The sequence below is a fragment of the Cygnus atratus genome, chromosome 8, assembly GCF_013377495.2.
Source record: "Cygnus atratus isolate AKBS03 ecotype Queensland, Australia chromosome 8, CAtr_DNAZoo_HiC_assembly, whole genome shotgun sequence".
In the NCBI taxonomy this organism is placed as follows: domain Eukaryota; kingdom Metazoa; phylum Chordata; class Aves; order Anseriformes; family Anatidae; genus Cygnus; species Cygnus atratus.
In genome coordinates this window covers 15,481,259-15,495,695 of record NC_066369.1, presented here as the reverse complement: position 1 = coordinate 15,495,695, position 14,437 = coordinate 15,481,259, and the positions used below count along the sequence as shown (strand labels likewise).

Below are 14,437 nucleotides of genomic sequence, written 5' to 3'. Positions count from 1 at the left end.
TAACTGCTTTTGTTTCTTAGGGTAGTACTTCCTGGCCATGGTCCAGACATAGATCAAGGTTCTGTTCTTTGGAAAGATTTCTTTGGGTTTATCCCTGTATCTTTATACTTTCTAATACTTCAGAAATTGTTGATATTCCTGTTATGTGTTGATAATTTCAGATTAGGCAACCTGCCACAGATTGAAAGTTCATTTTTGTTTAAGAGGCTTGCTCGAAGATGATTTTTAGTCATGGAAGTTCAATATGGAAAAGGAGCGGTCTGCTGGGAAATTTTTTATGCTATGTGTACAAGATCTGTTCTGACATTGGAAACCAATATCAAAATTAATTAAGTTGAAATGCTGACTTTTTTTTAAGAATTAGGTCCTGCAATTTTTTTATATATATTTTTGAATATATAGCAAAATAACAGGTTTTCTAGATATGAATCCTTGTGTTTCTGCTGTTGTTACTGCTCAGACAGTGACCCTAAAACAGTGCAAAAAGTTAGTTAGTTAATTTCAATGGATAGAATTTTGGGGCTAAACTTCTTAGTTAATTCAAAATAATTTGTCCATCTCAGCCATAAACAATAGGAGCCATAAACAAAAGAAGCGGTACTGTAATGTATATTACGTATTGCTTAGTTTAGTCAGACTGCCTGCAAGTTGTTTTGTCTACAGAACTGTGAAAAATTGGACCCAGCATTATATTGAAAATACAGCAGTCTTCATACAAATGGGTTGCAGCAATGAATTAAGCTGCTACAGGCACTAACAAATTTTATATTCCTGTAATAGTTTTTATGTTTTCATTAGATTTTCTTTCTGTAAGGCTTAGCTTTTATTGAATTAAATATTTGTAACTTGCTATATTTTTTAACATCCAGGCACTATGGACTTTTTTTTTTCTTTCTACAGAAAGGAGAAGTAATTCTTCCCAGCAATGGGAAGTTTTCTGCAGGGTCTGATGGAAGTCTGTATGTAGTTTCACCAGGGGGTGAAGAGACTGGGGAATATGTGTGCACTGCAACAAATGCTGCTGGTTATGCTACGCGGAAAGTCCAGCTGACTGTCTATGGTATATACGAGCTAAAATCTAGTGTCATTTTTCAATCCGCTCATTGAGTTCTAGTTTTGCCTGCAATCCCCCTCCAGGTAGATAGTGAAGTATGATACCCGCAGTGCAAATAGGATTTAAACTGATCTCTAATTAGTGCTTTTGGCTCTGTCCTAGATTACTGGATCCACATACTAGGCAATTTTACAAATGGCAGGTATTGAAAAGCCAATTTTTCAGCCTCTGTGATTCCCTTAAAACCTCCCGGTGCCTGTTACCTTGTGCTCATGGACCTAGGAACTTGGGCTGATTTAATTTCATCCTTTATAGAAGTGGGTAGGAAGTACCTCTATAGGAATATAAGTTCCTGCTGATAAAAGAATGAAGACCCATTAATCTCATTGTTCCTACGGCTTCATACCATCTCCCAGTATAGTAAAAAAATTTGATTTATTAGATTTGTGTTGCAAGATGTTTATGGCTTGTAGTTATTGATGCTGCAGTATAAGTTCGTTCAGGTATTGGTTGCAAACTACGTATGCAATACAGACCTCAGCATGTACATGAACAGCATATGTTGTTTGCTGTCCAGCTTTTTAGGCAGACAGTGCAGTCTTGCTGATATTTGTGGTGTTGCAGGTAGGCAACAGCCAGTGTCTGAGCTAACCAGGCACTACACATCAGCATTACAGTGATTTACAGCAGCAAGTCCAACGCAGACACACCTTTAAAAAAAATAGGATTGCAATGTTATATACCCGATACAAGAAATAAATGTTTAATTTCATAGACAAGTTCAGGAAGTGCGGCCTAGATGAGTGGACAGTGAGGTGGATTGATAGTTTGCTGGATGGCAGAGCTCAGAGGGTTGTTCTTATTGGTGCAGTCTAGTTGGAGGCCTGTAGCTAGTGGTATCCCCCAGGGGTCAGTACTGGGTCCAGTGTTGTTCAACTTATTCATCAGCGACCTGGACGATGGGCCGGAGTGCACCCTCAGCAGGTTTGCTGACGACACCAAGCTGGGAGGAGTGGCTGATACCCCAGGGGGCTGTGCTGCCATTCAGAGGGGCCTCGACAGACTGGAGGGGTGGGCTGTGAGGAACCTCATGAAGTTCAACAACAGCAAGTGCAGGGTCCTGCACCTAGGGAGGAATAACCCCAAGCACTAGTACAGGCTGGGTGCTGACCTGCTGGAGAGCAGCTCTGCAGAGAGGGACCTGGGAGTCTTGGTGGACAGCAGGCTGACCATGAGTCAGCAATGTGCCCTCATGGCCAAGAAGGCCAATGGTATCCTGGGCTGCATTTGGAAGAGTGTTGCCAGCAGGTCAAGGGAGGTGATCCTCCCCCTCTACTCAGCCCTGGTGAGGCCACACCTGGAGTATTGTGTCCAGTTCTGGGCTCCCCAGTACCAGAGGGACATAGAACTACTGGAGCGAGTTCAGAGGAGGGCTACTGAGATTATTAGAGAACTGGGGCACCTGTCATATGAGGACAGGCTCAGAGAACTGGGCCTGTTTAGCCTGGACAAGAGAAGACTGGGGGGAGACCTCATTAATATATATAAGTATCTGAAAGGAGGGTGTTGAGACGATGGAACCAATCTCTTTTCAGTTGTGCCCAGTGACAGGATGAGAGGCAACAGGTACAAACTGAAGTGCAGGAGGTTCCAGCTGAATATGAGGGGGCATTCCTTTTCTGTGAGGGTGACAGAGCACTGGAACAGGTTGCCCAGAGAGGTTATGGAGTCTCCTTCTCTGGAGATATTCAAAACCTGCCTGGGTGCCATCCTGTGTAATGTGCTCTAGGTGATCCTGCCCAGCAGGGGGGTTGGACTAGATGATCTTCAGAGGTCCCTTCCAACCTCGGCCGTTCTGTGATTCTGTAATCTGAAGTAAAATGGTATAGTGTTACATTTGTACAAATATGTATATTCATTTCATCTACTTAACATGTTCCATATTATAGTGAAACCTAGAGTATCCAGGCCTGGAGACCAGCAAGGAAATGCATATGACAAACCCATAGATATCTCAGTAACTGCAGGGGAAGATGTCACCCTTCCATGTGAAGTAAAGAGCTTGCCACCTCCCATAATTACCTGGGCCAAAGAGATGCAGCTCATATCTCCGTTCTCTCCAAGGTAACAATGTTTGATGAAAACAAAAGAAAAAGGAAGTTGCGTCTAAGATACCAAGATTTTGGAAGGGTATATAATTTCCAATTGCTTAACAATCAATTGGAAAGTATTAAGTTGTTTTCCAAGAGGACCCCGCTTTAGTAAGTTTAAGAAAACTCTTTCCCAAACCGAGTGTATGTCTTTCTGAAAGATGCTAAGACTGTACGTGATTGTATGGCTTCCATTCCAGCATGTGTTTGTATACAGAACTTCAGCATTTGCTCTGAAGTTTGCAATTTCAGGAGGCCAGGCCAAAAGAGGATCCTGTGGTATGTGTACTGTGGTGGTGTCCAGGGACCCACATAATCTATGCCTGATTTTAAATCTTTAAAAATCTGTTTTTGTTTTCTTAAAAACTTCAAATCTATGGTCAGGACAACAGTGTCTCTCATAAATATTAAGTCTGGTCTCTTACTAATGTAAAGTCTGGGCCCCCAGCAGAATAGAGATGATAAATGTTTGGGAGTACTTACAAGGTCTTATTGTTCTCTGTGCTTTGAATCCCGAACTCTTCATGTATTCTTGAAAATGTGAAAGCTTAGTCAAATGCTTGTAAAAACACTGAGTTTTTACACACAGCCTTAGAAACTGTGGCATTAGGGATTGTCTAGTATATGTTGTGGGCTACGATGTTGGAGTTCTACCATACTATTTTAGTATGGTAAAAAAAAGAGAGGGAATAGGGCAATTATCGGCTGTATGCACTCATTTGCAGTGTCAGGCGCCCTCACAGGGTGTGCTAGTGCTTGCTAGTTTCCAAGATACCTCAGAAGGTGTAAAGGCTACAGCTGTGTTCGGAAACCAGGATATGGTAACGTTGCCAGGTGCACGCTGTAGCAATTGCAGTGCCTATTTCCCAGCGTCTCTCAGTGATCCGAATGAAATGTTAAGGAATCGTACAGACCTGAAGGTGAGCCAGACCTTGGCCTCAGATCCACCCATTCCAGTGAGTCTGTAACAGCCTTAGCAACTGATAACTGCTGGGCAAGCAATTTATGTGGAAGAGGCTTATGCACAGGGAGTTAATTTGGTGTTAATACTCCGTGTGGAATTTTCTGCTTAGTCCTATGAGCAAATTGCTTGAATTAATGAATCTGCATTCTTGGTCCATTACTTGTCCTCATTTTACCTCAGGAGACATAGATAAATTAGGCTACTTGCTCACTGTGGAGAGATCCAAGTTGTCCAGAGTAGCAGCAGTCCAGCTCAGCCCATTCCATAAAATTGTTTACAGATGTCAGCAAAAGTTAAAGAATTAGTACAAACAAAATTGTTTGAGACCACCCAAAGTTGATGTTAGAAATGTGACCAGTAAACAAAAGAAGAATGAAAGCAGAAATAAAGGAACTTCTACCAGAAAGCAAATATAATAAATGGACAAAGTGATGGGAGCAAAGTTACCCCTGTAATGGTATCTTTTGGGGTTATTAAAAAAAAGTATTGGAAAAATAGGAACAATAGAGGAGGAATCATTCAGGCCACCCGTATCTGTCTGATATTATGAAGTACATTTCACTTTCCATTCATCTCTACAGCTTGTTACAATCTCCAAATTCACCATGTATACCCATATAATAACATTGTCCTGATTAGAGAGTTGCCAGAGAAGGGACGATGGGTGATACCACGTATTCCCACCAACTTTGCCTAAATTCTGCATATAACTTTGAGTGCTAATTACTTCCTGTTAATTCTTAGCTGACATTTTTTCTTCCCTCCTCATTTTTTTCCTCTATTGCTTTTAACTTCTGCAGAAGACGACTTTGGCTTAGCTGGCCAAGACTGTATTTTGTAATGTTGCAAGCCTGTGACCACAGCTGTAGTAAAAATCACTGCTATGTGGTTAATTATTTAGTCAAGAATAGTGACAAATTCTATAAACACTAGTTTTGAGTCAGAATACTCTCAGAGTCAGAATACTCTCTTCAGTCAGAATATTCTCTCCAGAACACACACACACACACGTTTTCACCCCCCACCCCCTGTCTTTAACACCATAACATCTTTTAGACCTTGATGAAGTAGAATCAAGCTGTTTAACCCAAACATTCTGACCCTGCTAACATGGGATGAGCATAAATTTGTGATGGGGGGCTGGAGAGCTCCAATTCTCTACCTGATTTTTTTTTTCTATTTCTAGAAATAAGGCAGGTTTGAATATCTCCTCTAAGTAGCTAGAACCAAATTTTGTAATTTGGATCTTATATTTTAGATATTTGCTGTGTATTCTAAATGTAATGGCTCAGTAAAGAGTTAGAATAAATGAATAAGTCATAGTTTAGTAATATGGCACAGCTCAGTGTGCTCTGTAGAATGGTGTTATTATAGCTCATAGCAATCAGTTATGTGTAAGTAGAGGTCATTCACCTTTCAGTACATGTTTATACAGCATATCTGCTTCTTATTTTTCCAGACACACTTTCCTTCCCTCAGGGTCAATGAAGATCAGTGAGACACAAATTTCAGATGGTGGAATGTATTTCTGTGTAGCCACAAATATTGCTGGGAATGTGACTCAGTCAGTGAAGCTAAGTGTACATGGTAAGTTTTAAGTTAAAGGATGATCATCTGCAATTTTCCACATGGGATTTAGCATCATGTGGAGATTTTGAAACATATTTCCCTTATGTACATTACATGCTATCAACCTGTATATTTTCTGGTCATATTATCTTCATATGCAAATTGTTGGTATTGATTATATGAAACGGAATTATTGTATACACACTACCTAAAAATGTATATATATACATATATGTACACCTTCCTTTAATGTTACTTAGACTCAAGGAAGAATTATAGCTATACAGGACATTTGACTCTTCTTACGTCAACCAGAGGAGCTTTAAGAACTGAAAACTTTTGTTGTAATGAACTTGCATGTTCTCTGTGCAAGAAGTTTCTCAGAAGTAAGTCTGCAAACAATGGCTGAGAATAGCAAAGCTGCCCGTGGCTTGCAGATGCCAAGTTCCCACCAACTTGATAGGAATTACATATCCAAACTCTGTTGGCAGTGCATGTCCAAGTTTGCTTGCACTCTGGCTTTAGTGGTAGATAAACCAGCGTGCAGCTGTATCTCCTATGGGTAGGCAGTTGCTGCTGTCTCCTGCTGTGTGCATATGCATTCTGTACCCGCCTTTGCAGACTAATACCTTAGCCCATCTTACCATCCTTTCTTTGTTCAAAAAAGACCTTGTGCTCACCTTCCTGCCCCTCAGTGAAGGTTTCTAGTGTCTCTTGCTCAAGCCAGGACCTGTGTCCCCTTCACTCCCCTTCTTACCATAAATCATCAAATTCTCGCACCCTTGTCTCCTGCTCTCACTGTGCTGGGGCCCCAGCCACAGTCTCTTAACCACCTACATAGTCACATAATGTTAGCTCTATGCTCTCCTATTTATTCCTCCTCACCTTCATCAGACAGAAGTACAGGTTGTGCATGTATACCTGCTGCAAATGCTAACATACAGAGGAGAGTGGGTGCCGGAACTGTGGCCTGGCACAGCCCAGACGAAGCTGATCTATCATTGTGCTTCATGTAGAGTTTGGAAGTGTTGTTGCCAGTGCCTGCTGCCAGCACACATCTTTGAAGTGGATCATATACCACAAATGTACCAGCTTGGAACTCATGCCCTCAGCAGTTCTGAAAACTTCAACTACACTAATTCAGTTACAATGACTGTAACAGACTACTGTCTGGTTTCCTGTAGAGAGAGGTCTCATATCAGTGCACATCTTTGTTTATCTGTAACTGTACATTAACAGACAGCCTGAAAAAATGGTACTTGTTATTGTTTCAGACATTCTTTATAAGTCTTTTTATTGTCAGTGATCCTTAGAAAGAAAAACATTGCAGCAAAAGAGTTAAGTCAGACTTGTATTATTCTTTGGGACCAAAAAAATCATCTCCAGTCATACTTTATCTCCTTGTCTGAACTTGTGTTTGGAAGCATACAAAGATAAGGGATTAGGGGAAGGAAATTAGAATGTCAGAGGGGAACTGTAATTAACTTTGTCATAAAAGCTTTTGATTTTTGTTGTTGTTGTGAAGAGTCAGTACCCATAGCTTTTCAAATGTGCTCAATATAATGAGCTTAAACTACTCATGCAAGTAATGCAGTAGAATTTGAAATGTAGCTTCTCCAGATAAGTTTAGCAATAGGTGATTGTACATCCTATCTGTAGAGGACATGCAGTTCTGTTTTTTTTAGTCACTTGAGGGAATTGTGTTTCATTGAATAAGAATGGATGTTGTCTAAAATGACAAAGAGAAGAATTTCATTCAAGAATGATCTCATACATCATTTTCTTCACGTTACTGTGGACTTAACTTGTCTTCTTGCATAGTTCCTCCAAAGATACAGCGTGGGCCTCGGGTTATGAAAGTCCAAGCTGGCCACAGAGTTGACATACCCTGCAGTGCCCAGGGGATCCCTCCGCCAACAGTCACCTGGTTCAGAGGCAGAAGTGCTGTGCTGATAGATGGCAGGCAGTTCATCCGCGGCCTGGATGGATCTCTGAGCATCAGTAACGTCCAGCTTCCTGATGCTGGAATCTACAAGTGTGTTGCTAGTAATGCAGTGGGCAGCGACACATCAGAGATAACAATACAAGTTCAAGGTATTTCTGCTAGGGTCACGACCTTGCCTCCTGCCCTGGCTGAGTATAATTTCATGCCAGTGCTGTCTGGTTTATGTTTTGGAGGACAGTACCCTTTGCTGTTGACAGTTAAATAATGTAAAATCCAAGCCTGTTTTAGATGTTATTATGTTCTGATGTTAATTAAGGAAAATTAGAGTAGGCACACAATCTTTGCGGAGTTAGCAGAAATAAGAAACTCAAAATATATTGCTTTTTTTTTTTAAACTTAAAGGTACTTACAATTTGTTTGTTTGTTTTGTACTAGATAATTAAAACCAGATTCCAGTATGGGAAACCTCCTTTTAAAATATTCTCTGTGTTCACATCTCACATTTTCACAGACTATTTCGGAATATCAGAGCCTGATGGCATAGCTTTAAATGGAATTAGAATTTTGCTGAAATAATCTGAAAGAAGAACTCTGTCAGTCAGTATGCTATTAAAATGGTGATGGGGCAACAATCGTTATACGCCAATTTAAATATATAGTATAACTCCTCACTTGATCGGCTGACATACAACAGTGTAGCATGACTGACTTAAGCAGGCAGTATTTCTTCTTTGTAATAGTTTAAAGGCAACATTCTGATTCATTGGATTAGAGCTGCTGAGAACTGCTCATTACGAACAACAAAGAACTGCCAGTAATTTTATTTAATTGTAAACAATATTCTTTGTGTAGTCTTAGTCCACACACAAGTTTAAAATGAGATGCAAGAACAAAGGATGAAAGGAATACTAAGAAGTGGTATGGGAAAGAAGAATTTATCTAATATTTTTCAGAATTTGTAGAAATGCTGTCTCTGCCTTCAAAACAAATATAGTGGATTTTAGAATCAATTTCAGTCAAACTGGAAAGTTTCTTTGTACTGCTTGCTTCCTAAATATTCCTCTTGAAGTCAAAACTGCTTGTAGTCTGTTTTGTCACTGCAGGTTATTGGAATCTGACCTTGTGTGACTGAGACTTAAAAGTTAGGAATTGCCAGACTGTATTTTCGCATTTGGAAGCAGAGTTCAAAAAATTTTAAGCATCTAATTTTCTTTCAGAGTCACCTACTATAGATGATCTTGACCCTCCATACAATAGTCCTTTTCAAGAAAGAGTGGCAAATCAACGCATTGCATTCCCATGTCCAGCAAGAGGTGTGTATCATTATTACCTCTTCCAGTGACAAAAGTATACTTTTCTGCTGACCACTGATAATTGCTAAGTTTCTCTGTATTCCCTGTCATGGTAAAAATGTACAATATACACAGTGTTTTGCATAGGTACTTTATGTGGAAAATTCAAACTAACAGTGATTAAAACAACCACTGCATATAGAAACTCTGTAAAAAGTCCTTACTAGCTAACATGGATGTTAGAATGTTTAGCACTAAGATTTTTTATGTTACCATCATACTGTAACAGTAGGGGCTTCCTGTAAATCAGAAGGCTCATGGCCTCCCTCTGGATTGTGCTTGCCAGCAAGACTTCCAGCAAGCAATAGTAATTATTTGAATCCCTCTTGTTCTGAGCTAAGTGAACTGTTGAAGTTTCTCGTATTTCTCATTAGGTATTCCAAAGCCTGTCATCAAATGGCTACGTAACGGAAGAGAGCTGACAGGCAGCGAACCAGGAATTTCAGTTCTGGAGGATGGCACACTGCTGGTCATAGCTTCTGTTACACCTTCTGATAATGGAGAGTATATCTGTGTGGCAACCAATGAAGCTGGAAACACAGAAAGAAAATATAACCTGAAAGTTCATGGTAAATAATAAGTACAACTAGTGGGGAAGTGTTTTGGAACAGCATCTTCTGTTTCATCGTTGGGAATTGTGTGTCCCAAACCTGCCCATGTGTAGTTAATTCATAAAAAAAAATGAATCTAAGTACTTGTATTTCTACAGTTCTGTTACACTTCATGTATTTTCTATTATTTCTCTTTACTGTAACATTGTATCCAAACATGTTTGTTTTGCTCAAAGAGTTAGGTGAGTCTCATTTGTAAAGAGCTCTGGTTATAGTTGATAACTTTAATGCAAGTAACAAGTGAAGACTTTTTGCACTGTAAAAATTAAAGTTTGGGTGATAGATGGGTCTGCATTTTCAAGCATAAATACAAGAGAAGTTATTTGTCAGAAGGAGTGTAGAATAGGAGAAGACTTGTTCCTGACATTCTTCTTTCCTAATCGTAATTGCAAAATAGAAAATCTATAGATGGCTGTGAGGTATGTTTTGATATGGTACACTTTGCTTCTTACAGAGTATTTTTTTTTTCCAGCCCTGTTCACTTCCCCTGTGAGCTCCGATGCCCAAGCAGGATTATATCTTTTTCTGAGAAATGTAGGAATTCCATCACGTGCCAGCAGGGCCTTGTCAGGGGGGTTTGAATTTTCTAATCTACCACATAGGACCATTCTCTTTGTACTCATAGTGAGATAAGTGATATGCAAATACTGTTGGAGATGACTGGAGCAATGAAGAGGAAGGACGACTCTAGAGAGTCCAACTTCCTTTACATGTTGAGCAAATAACGTGACATCTTACAGACTATTATCTTAAAATGCTGCTGATGATTGTGTTTCAGTGGATTTCACTGGGAGTCTGTTATAGGACAAGAGAAGAGTCTGTTCTTTGAGAAAGAGAAGAAAGGACATAGGGAGCTATGTCCAGAGCCAAAAGGGAAACAGAAACATCAGGGAGGGAGTGAAAAGTGTCTGAGAAATGTAGAAGATAGAAGTCCGTGACTTGGGGAAAGGATGAAGTGGGAAATCACTGGATTAAAAGGCTTAATGCATGATTTTGAACTTTCTTGTAGTTCCTCCTGAAATTAGAGATCAAGAAAAGGTGATAAATACATCTGTAGTTGTTAATCATCCTGTAAGTCTCTTTTGTGAAGCGTCTGGTAACCCCTTCCCAATCATCTCCTGGTATAAAGAAGACACCCAGGTAGGTACTGTTAAGCTAATTGAAGTAACCATAGCCACTAGCAGTTCCAGAATATTTTGTGTTGATTTTGATTTTGAGTGCTTGGTATTAGATCTCATTTAAAGTAAATACATGTACATGCCTGTATGTATATTTAAACTTCACTAAGAACACCTACACAAAGACAGATGAATATGACTAATCCATTAATTCATCTATTCAACAAGTCAAAAGTAAACTCTTTTTCATGATTTCACTAAGAATTAACCTTAGCAATTTCCCAGTACTATAGATGACAGAAGACTTGTGGGACCAGTAATAGTATTTTCTTCATTCTGTGGCTGGAGAAATGAGAATTCTTGGAGGTGATTTGAATTCTTCAGGATTATCCTAGGGTCCTATGCTTCTACTCATAGCTGATAAGTGAGTTTAAATGAAGAGAGACGTCTTTATGCAACTTTATAACTAAACATTACTGATAAACAAAGAGTTTCTTTGGTTTTCTCACCCTCTATTCTATGTTGAGCTACAAGTCATATTGGTTAGATTGCATAAGATGAGGAGATTAGTGCTGTAACTGAAAAGGGAAATAGGCTATCCTTAGACTGAAACTACCATTTTCTTGTAAAAAAAAATCTGTCTGTGATATTTGGCCGATGTAACTTGGATCACATAATATCTTGGGTTCTTTTAAGGTTGTGGAAAGCAGTGCTCTCCAGATTTTGCACAACGGGAAGATACTGAAGCTCCTTAAAGCTGCTATTGATGATGCTGGACAATATTCATGCAAAGCCATAAACGTAGCAGGAAGTTCTGAGAAACTCTTCAACCTAGATATACTCGGTTAGTTTTTTTGTTTGTTTATTTGTTTTTAAGATGGTGATCTGAAAAACAGTTGATATTTAAGAAGCCAGTAAATTTCAACTTAGTATAAAAAGGTTCTCCCTCTCACTGTCCATTAAGTATTGGCTGCTGAAGCACTCTTCATGATGGCTTATGAATACTTAAAATTTGCCATTTTCATAGTAGCAGAGACAAAATGCTGTTTTTCATTTCTGGATTTTGGTATTTGATACTTTGTTTTGTATTTTGGGGGTACTGTGCTCTATGATACAAAGGAGTTTTCTTCTGTGCAGTGCAGCAGCACAAGTGTGGAAATGCTAGTGGTGGTAGAAGTGATGTTGTGAACTAGCAGGAGTAGTTTTGCAGTGAAAACTAAAGTTGTTTCAAGGGACTAGTATGACTCACTACTACTACATTTCTTCCAGTTTCATAGCTCACCTTCCCTGTTTAAATGTTCTTACTGTAACATTTTGTCTTTTTAAAGTTCCACCAAGTATAATAGGTGCGGACACCCCCAGTGAAATTGCAGTCATCCTCAACCAGGAAATCAGCCTGGAATGTAGAGCCAAAGGCTTTCCTTTTCCTGACATTCACTGGTTCAAAGATGGCAAGTAAGTATATCATTGCTTTTGTGGTCTAAGTTATTCCTTCCTTAGAACACAGAGGAAAAAGGTGCACAGTATCAGCAAGCCCTGCTTTTAACTACATAATGTTGAGTTGTTATGACTGGATACAATTTTTGGTAGTGACATGGCAAGTCTTTTAATCAAAAGTTAGCATCCTGCTTTTCTTTGTGAACTGTCCCATTACGCAGGCACTTGCAGAGCATATTTGCAGTATAGGAAACTGGACAATGCATGAACCAAGATAGGTGTAACCATTTCTTTGAGTTTATGCTATCTGGATTATTTGAAATGTAGTATTAGTTAAAATATGTTTGCTTTGCTGGCATGATTTTTTTAATTGGTAGACAGTAACAATGTCAAACAATTTTCTAGCTGGTGCCTTGTGCCACTAAAGGTTTTAGAACAGTTCTTGCCTGCATGTTTCAATTCTTCATCTCATCTTCCAGGATGAATTTAAAACAATATAGTTCAGTATAGACATTGGCTAATACTCATTCTGATATGACATGAGATTAATATGTTGATACTTTGATCTAGTAAACATGGACATTTTGTTATCAGCAAAGGACTGTCATGACCTAGTACTTAGAAAAGGAAACTGAGATCAGGAGTAGGACTCTGGCTCTGATGCTGGTATTCTGGATGACCTGCATAAAGTACCTTTGTGTTTTGGTTTATTCTGAAAACTAGGCGTCAAAATCATTATAATAGTTTGTCTCTTTACAGTGGTTCTTCAGATTAATGCTGTTGCTAGTGCTAAATGATACTCTTCAATACAATTACTGCCATTAAAGGACCCCTTGTTATTATTGTCAGTTTAAATTGATGTTGAAAGGATGAGGTCAGAGTTCTGTGAAGTGAAATAATCTCTATTCCAGGCCCTTGTTCTTGGGCGATCCGAATGTTGAGCTTCTGGACAAAGATCAAGTTCTACACATACGGAGTGCTCGAAGAATTGACAAAGGTCGTTACCAGTGTAGTGCCACTAATACTGCTGGCAAACAAGTGAAGGAGATAAAGCTGATCATCCATAGTAAGTTTACAGAATCCATGATCCTAGAAGATATTTCAATTTTGCACATAAGATTTCTATTTTGAATGGAGATGCTCAAACAAATAAAAATTAATTATCCAGGAGTAAACTAAATTCAATGCAAAAATACAAGGCAGAGTGCAAAACCAGTAAGAATCAAACCCAATAGTCTTTGAAATAGAATGGTCCAGAAGATCTTCAGGTAGTGTGGTATGTCATCTCTCTCTAGCTGGTGTAAACTGAATAATAAAGGAAGAATAAGGGAAGAAGCATTAGCAGTGGATAACTATGTTAACATTATTTTAAGAACTTTAAAGCGCACTGAGGGTGCTTTTTTATTTTTACTAATAGTCGAGTCTTTGCAAATTGCATGGGGAACAGGCTTGTGATTAATTCCTGTGATCAATATACAAAAGTTTTAGGTAAATGCGGAAATAAAAAGTTGGGAGAAAAGGAAGGGAAAAATTCATGAAAGCAGAAAGGAGCTTTTGAAAGAAGACTTGAAGGAGAAGTGAAAGGAGACAAGAAGAAGAGTTTTTCCACTTGGATGACAAAGAGCATTTGAAAGCCCAGTCATACCTGAAAACTGCAAGCATACAGTGCTTGCAGAAATGATGGGGGAAACAAATGCAGGAATCTATAGGTAGGATAAGACTATTAAGTCCAGAGTGTAAATGGTGGGAATCTGCATGAGCCCTCAAGCTGATGGATGACTCCTTGTTAGCTATGGATTTGCTTCTGAAGCTGTTGCCTCTTTTGTGCTGATAACTGACATTGTTACATTATTTCCCTCATTTGGACATTTTTGAAGCATGGGGTAACCACATGCATGGAAGTATGCCTGTACATCAATCACAGTGAAGTCTGTTTCTGTTGGGAGCAAAGGAAATGCTGTGAGGACTCTCTGGTGATCAGGGTTGTGGCAGTCATGAGATTAGAGGCATAAAAACCACTCAGATCTCCCCTAGATGAGTAGACCTTACTTTAGGCTCTTCAGCAAGGAGAGATGATTTTGTGGTAGTAGAATGGAATCTGTCTTTACTTTCCAATTTCTTAAGCCTGGCCAGACAAATGGAAGCCCACAGAGTAAGTGAGGAACCTAGATGCTAATTCCCACAAGTTCTTACTTTGTTTTGTATCTTTAACTCTACTTTTGGCTTTTATATTTTCC

At 39.2% G+C, this 14,437-nt stretch overlaps 1 protein-coding gene across 1 annotated transcript in view; it reads left to right on the top strand.

Moving 5' to 3' along the window:
- HMCN1 (hemicentin 1) overlaps positions 1-14,437 on the top strand; it is a 203,689-nt gene that overhangs the window by 88,741 nt on the left and 100,511 nt on the right. Inside the window, exons 21-30 of the mRNA XM_035537930.2 lie at positions 901-1,060; positions 3,004-3,178; positions 5,628-5,755; positions 7,559-7,831; positions 8,900-8,995; positions 9,409-9,603; positions 10,655-10,785; positions 11,460-11,607; positions 12,092-12,218; positions 13,112-13,266. Of these exons, the coding sequence (XP_035393823.1) occupies positions 901-1,060; positions 3,004-3,178; positions 5,628-5,755; positions 7,559-7,831; positions 8,900-8,995; positions 9,409-9,603; positions 10,655-10,785; positions 11,460-11,607; positions 12,092-12,218; positions 13,112-13,266 (1,588 nt within the window). The remainder of the gene's footprint in view (positions 1-900; positions 1,061-3,003; positions 3,179-5,627; positions 5,756-7,558; positions 7,832-8,899; positions 8,996-9,408; positions 9,604-10,654; positions 10,786-11,459; positions 11,608-12,091; positions 12,219-13,111; positions 13,267-14,437) is intronic.